Source organism: Grampus griseus, assembly GCF_964374135.1.
Source record: "Grampus griseus genome assembly, chromosome: 8".
NCBI lineage: Eukaryota > Metazoa > Chordata > Mammalia > Artiodactyla > Delphinidae > Grampus > Grampus griseus.
Window position 1 is genome coordinate 10,031,478 of NC_139002.1, and position 6,916 is coordinate 10,038,393.

The 6,916-nt window shown below is 41.1% G+C and overlaps 1 protein-coding gene across 1 annotated transcript; it reads left to right on the forward strand.

Annotated features, from left to right (window-relative positions):
• Positions 1 to 3,339: 3,339 nt before the first annotated feature.
• LOC309826709 (olfactory receptor 6M1-like) lies at positions 3,340 to 4,302 on the forward strand (the record flags this gene model as incomplete). The annotated part of the gene is made up of 1 exon (XM_082661003.1): positions 3,340 to 4,302. The coding sequence occupies exon 1, from the start codon at positions 3,355 to 3,357 to the stop codon at positions 4,300 to 4,302; it is 948 nt and encodes a 315-aa protein (XP_082517129.1). The 5' UTR covers positions 3,340 to 3,354.
• Positions 4,303 to 6,916: the final 2,614 nt, after the last annotated feature.

Genomic DNA, 6,916 nt, shown 5'->3' on the forward strand with positions numbered 1-6,916 from the left:
CTTTCAATGGTCCTGCTTTGCCTGGGGTTAAATGTGTTCAGACTCATGTATGGTAGACCCACTCCTCAAGTCCCAGAGAAGGGACACCTTGAAGTCCCTTGAAATGGAACAACTCAAGTGTGCCTCCAGGTAGGAGAAACCAGGAGAGCTCTTGCTGAATATGGTCACCAGGTGCTGCCCCTACCTGACCTGACTCTGCACCCCTTCCTGCCAGGAGACTGGGTGCACCTAACCTGGAAAACAGGAGCCTGCAAGACCAGCTCGCTCCTAAGTGGCACGGACCCCACTCAGTGATCCTAGCCACCCATTCTGGCCTGAAGTGGCAGGGATCACTCCATGAGTACATCAACTCTATGGAAGAGGCCCCCAAGCCCCAACCTCCAAAGAGACAATACGGGGCAAGAGCCACCCCTGACTACTTGTGTGACCCTCTCTCTAACCTGAAGCTTCTCTTCCGAAAAACAGCAATGTGTGACCAGGGATATTCAGGCCACGGCAGTGAGCCTCGCCAAAGACCAAGATACCTTCATTTTTAGGAAAAATTTGATATAAGATCATTATTCTCTTGCTAATATTTGGGCCATGCATCCTACATTGTCTGGTGTCCTTTGTCTCCAAAAGGATAAACAAGTGGTGCTCACTGAGGGAGACAAACAGTCAGGGCCGAGGCCTGGTGACCATCACACGCATCTAAAGGCAGCAGCTGGGGAGCAGCTCTGCTTCTCTCCCAGGGTGATGATGACACCCACGCTCAGCAGGAGGCACTCACAGGAGACAGACCTCTACCCTCAGCCCCCCTCAAGACCGAGCGAGACAAAAGGCAGAGAAGGGGTTTGTCACCAACAAAGACCATTAACAATTCCCAGGAAATAAAAACAGAATCTGGGTAATAAAATTAGGTCTAACCTTTTTTTTCTTTTCTTCTGTGCTCAGTCTAGTTCCACTTGCTCATAGGGGGCCGCGTTCGGAAGCCCCGTCCCCTGCACTTCAGACCAGACTTTCTCGCGGGAAACGCCGACGCCGACACCCCAGCTCGAGGGGCTGTGCGGAGAAACACCGCCCACTACACCCAATTCAAGATGGCGGCGGCGGGCCGTGTGCAGAGACGCTGCACCAGGCACTGTGATGTGGAGCGTGAGCCGCAGAGCTGCTCCAGCCTCGCGAGAACTCCTTGCGCCCGACACTATCCACACGCTATCAAGCAGCCCCGCCCTCGCCGTCCGCCTGTCCCGGAAGCCTCTGCTCCAGAGTGGGAGTACGCACCTCTCCATTCTCTGATCAAAGGATAAAACCATCCTTTGCTTCTGAACTGAACTCGGTCTTATTCTACTGGCGTGAGTGACACCAGGTAGGCGGACACTGCTTGGGGACAGACTCCGGAAGGTTAGTAGCACTATATCCAAAAATATTATCTTTTAAACATGTAATAACATAACTCTATTAAGGTCATTTACGTTCTTTTTTTTTTTTGGTGCAAATCTTTAAAATTCATAATGCATTTTATACTTAACAGCACATCTCAAAACAAACTAGCCACATTTCAAATGCTCAGTGGCCACACATGGCTTGTGGCTACAATATTGGCCAGCAAAGGTACAGAATATAATTTTTTTAACTATGAATTTTTTTAATATGTAAATTTTTTTTTTTTTTTTTCTGTGTTGGGTCTTTGTTTCTGTGCGAGGGCTTTCTCTAGTTGCAGCGAGTGGGGGCCACTCTTCATCGCGGTGCGTGGGCCTCTCACTATCGTGGCCTCTCTTGTTGCGGAGCACAGGCTCTAGAACGCAGGCTCAGTAGTTGTGGCGCACGGGCTTAGTTGCTCCACGGCATGTGGGATCTTCCCGGACCAGGGCTCGAATCTGTGTCCCCTGCATTGGCAGGTGGATTCTTAACCACTGCACCACCAGGGAAGCCCTAATTGTGTTAACTGTTGGTATTTATTTATATTTTTGTTATAGTCGAGTTTTGTTTCTCTTATAACATTTTTTCCTGTCTACAAATTTGGAAATTATACTGTTTCTATTCTTTCAGTGAGTACTCTAGAAAATTTATCAAGTTTATTTAACTTAAAATCTAACATGAAACAGTATTTTATCCTCTCTTGTATCGTTTGGTTTGGAAGCTCCAATTTTTCCTCTCCACTCTCACATTCTATTGTCATCCTAGCTTAACTTCACAAATTCAACACTATTATGACTTTTTACAGAGAATTTTCATTTAGATTTATGTACATGTTCACCATTTTATTTTTTATTTCTTTCTACATATTAAATTATCTTAATATTATTTTCTTTATTCTTGAATTGTATTTTTTAGAAATTACTTTACATCTGGTCCGTTGGTAATAAATTCCCGAAGTTTTTGTCTGTAATATATTTATTTTACAATAGAAGATAATCTTACTAGATATACAATTCTGAGATGGCAATCATTTTCTCACCATACTTTAAAGATATTATTTAACTAAGTTTTGGCTTCCTTTGCTGCTGTTGAGAAACCGACAGTCATTTTAACTGCTGTTCCTATATAAGTGATCTTCCCTTTCTGGTTGTTTTCCATATTCTCCCTTGAGTGTCCTGAATCTGTTTTCCTTTTAAATACTGCCCCAGCTTCACTCACTCTATTCTCTCTCCTGAAGGATACAAACTATGTATATAAATGTTCCCATTCCTTTCATTTCTTTGAACATTGTCTCATATTTTCAATGTCTATCTCTCTTTGCTTCATTAAAGATAAATTCTTTTGATATATCTTCCTAATTGCTAATTCTGTTTAAAATTTTACCTAATCTATTGTTTATCTCATCTTAACTCATTTGAAATAACTCAGTTGTTATTTCAATAATGATAGGTTAAAAGGATCCTTCAGTTCATGATATGCTAGTCAGTCTTAACAGAGGAATGAAAATAGAATCTGTCTGATAGCTTCTCTTCCTTCAATAAATATAATCTGAGGTTTTCAGCTAGGATATCCATATTATTAAATGATTAAAATATATGATCAAAATAACTTGAATGATTTTCAGTTAATTACATATTTCAGTTAGTTTGAATACATTTGGGTTTAAGGAAGGAAAAAAAAAGAGAAGAAATATTTTAGTTAAATAAAAATCAAATAGTTAAAGTTTAAAATGATCACAGAGTTGCTGTTTGCTTTTTTTCCCCCAGCACATCAATTATATAGATGAGAACTGAGGCCTAGTGATATAATTTGATTTGCCCAAGTCCACAGACAGAATTAGAACCCCTCACTCTTGAATGTTCTCTCTATTCTATATTTAGTGTAATCATAAAACACTTGAAATACATCTTAAACTGTTCTAACCTTCTTCATTTCTTCACCCCTCACACAGAAATGGCCATGAGAAACCAGACTAGCATGATTGAATTCACCCTTGTCTCCTTTCCCTCTGTCCAGGAGCTTCAGATCTTGCTATTTCTCATTCTCCTGCTGGTTTATACACTCACTATAACAGAAAACATTGTTATCATTTCCTTAATATGGACTGATAATCGTCTCCAAACACCAATGTACTTCTTCCTCAATAGTTTGTCATTTTGGGACATTTTATTCACAACTACTATTGCCCCAAAGTTGCTAGCTTGCCTCTTAGAGGAAAAGAAAAACATACCTTTTGCTGGCTGCGTCATCCAAACATATTTCTACTTCTTTCTGGGGACAGTGGAGTTTATCTTCTTGGAGGTGATGTCCTTTGACCGCTACGTGGCCATCTGTAACCCGCTGTGCTACACCATCATCATGAATAGCAGGGCCTGCCTCCTGTTAGTTCTGGGCTGCTGGGAGGGGGCCTTCCCGTCAGTGCTTTGCCCAACTATTGTGGTGTCCAGATTGCCATACTGCACTGAAGAAATTAGTCATTTCTTCTGTGACATCGCTCCTTTACTGCAGGCGGCCTGCATAGACACTCATTTCATTGAGATGATAAGCTGCTTCTTATCTTCCCTCGTGGTCCTGACCTCGCTGGTGCTCACCACCATGTCCTACACCTACATCATTTCTACCATCCTGCGCATCCCCTCGGCCCAAGGATGTCAGAAAGCCTTTTCCACCTGTACTTCTCACATCACTGTGGTCTCCATTGCCTACGGGAGCAACATCTTCATGTATGTGAGACCCAGCCAGAGTCATTCCCTGGAATTTGACAAAGTGACAGCTATCCTCACCATAATGGGGACCCGTCTTCTGAACCCCTTCATTTATAGTCTAAGGAATGAAAAGGTAAAGGAAGTGTTGAGAGATGCAGTCAACAAAATTTTGCCCTTTTTGCACAGGAAACCTTGAAAGTTTGTTTGCTAAGAATGTCATTTTCAACTCTTGGACACAATGTGGAGTAAGGCATGCTTGAAGATCGTAAAATCAAAGATGTGTAAGAAGAAATGAAAAAGCTTTGTGCCACATCAGATGCAAAGTATTATAGTCAAGGTCCATAGGAGACAATTCAGCCATCGAGAAAATAACATGCTCTGAACTGTTATTGGACCGTCTCACACACAGAACATTATGAATTAAAGAAAAATACTGAAGTCAGAAAACCTGAATTTTAAGGCTAGCTCTATTACTTCTTTACCAGGTGACACTTAACCTCTCTGACCTTAGTTTCCCATCAGTAACATGCTTCTCCTATTTTTTTTTAATAGTTAAAGTAGAATTAACGGAGATAGTCTAAGTCATGCAACCACATGTAATTAAAAATGAATCTTCTGGGACTTCCCTGGCAGTCCAGTGGTTAAGACTCTGCGCTTCCACTGCAGGGGATGCGGGTTCGATCCCTGGTTGGGGAACTAGGATCCCACATGCCACATGACACAGACAGAAAAAAAAAAAGTGACTCATCTAACTGGGTTTTTTCAGAATTTGCAAGATGATTGGAATCATCCCTGACAGCCAAAGACTGTAAATAATAATAATAATACAAAAACAAGGAAGAGGAGTAACATAACCCTGTGTTTGTACATGTACTTAAATATGTACATACATATCTCATTTAATCCTCTTAACAACCTTGAGAAGCTGATATTTTTATCTCCATTTTACAGATGAGAAAACTGAGGTTCACTGAGATTAAGCGTCTTGCCCCAAACTACATCACTAGTTTTGAATATATACTTCACTATGTCATGAAGTATGGAATGGGAAGAAACTTAAGAGGGGAAACAGAAGTTAACATGGAAGTTATCCACTTTTTCTGAGACAAGAGCATTCCCTACCAGTCCTAATTACCTGGAAAAATCTACAGACCAGGAAGCATCAGGATGACTGACAATAGACTGTGAGAAGCAACGGTTTGAAAGGAGAACCAACTATTCAGAAGCAGTAACTGACCATGAGTCCAGATTGATCATCTGTGGCAACTGGCCAATGTGACCATCATCTACAGAAGAATTAGTATCCTAGGATGCATTTGGTTGGGGGAAAACAAAAGCAGAAGAATAGTCAAGCTGGCTTAAGTGAAATGGGTATTTATTATAATAATAATCAAGAATACCACATAAAACCCCAAAAGGTAAGAAACAGCAAGACCTGCTAAGGGGCTAGAATCAGGAACTAGAAATCCTTGAAAATCCAAGGCAAACACTCTCTTCCCTCTGAATTTCTCTCTTGCCTTCTCGGGGTTCATTTGGTCTCTGTATTATTGGGTTTTTTCCAAATATCTTGTGGTAAGCTGAATGATGGCCCCAAAAGATATCCAGACCTAATCCCTGACCCTGTGACTCTAAGTAACATATGAAGTTTATATGGCAAAGGGATTTTGCGGATGCAATTACAGATCCTGCGATAGGGAGATTATCCTGGATTACCCAGGTGGTTCTATTGTATTTACAAGTGTCACATGAGAGAGGTAGAGGCAGATTTTACCACACAAAAGAAGGTAATGTGATCTTGGAAGCAGAGATTTGAAGATGCTATGCTGCTGGCTTTGAAGTTGGAGGAAGGGGCCATAAGCCAAGGACTGCACATCTCAAAGCTGGAAAAAGCAAAGAAATGGATTCTCTCTGCCCTAGAGCTCATGGCATGGCCCAGCCAACACCCAGGTTTAGGCCCAGTAAAACTGACTTTGGATTTCTGTCTTCCAGAGCTATAATAGAATACATTAGTGTTATTTTAAGCCACCAAGCTTGTGGTAAATTCCTGCAGCATCACAGCAAACTAGTACATACCTGATTCATGTTTCTCTGTCTGCAGACTCTTTCCACTTCTCTCTGCACATGGAAGGTAATGGTTGCTTCAGTCATCACAGATATATGTATATTTCAATCATAGATATATATATACAAGTATATATATTGGATACATTTAAATATTTGAGATATACATTATTTATATCAACATTTATTTTAAATTATCAGAGTTCTAAATCCAAATTCCTGGAAAGAGGATCTGATTGATCTGATTGGAGAGAGATGTCTTCCCTGATTCACTTATTTGTAAGAGGAAGGGTTTGGCAAGAGGTAAACTGCCCTCTGTCAACACAGCCACTGAGCAGGTGCTGTGGGGACAAGCATCTAAAAAGAGAGCTTAGGAACACGGAGAAGACAAGAGGCATCTTAAAGATCAAAATAGGTCATTACCAGTGTGGTCATTGACTGTCTAGCTGTGTAGACAAAGATGAAGACCTTAAGAACTGGCAGGGAACCCATCATGGGAGAGCAGGTAGAGAAAGTACCATCTTCAGAATGGATTCCGAATATTATAAAAGAACATTGTCCCAAAAAAAAAAGAACGTTGTCCGTCAAAAGATAGAGCAGTGGGCAAATGTCTAAAGGTCAAAAAAATGTAAAACAGGGAATTCCCTGGCGGTTCAGTGGTTAGGACTCCACGCATTCATCACCAGAAATGAAGCATTCACATAACTTTCTGCTCTGTATTCATAATCAGACATTAATTAAGATGGGAT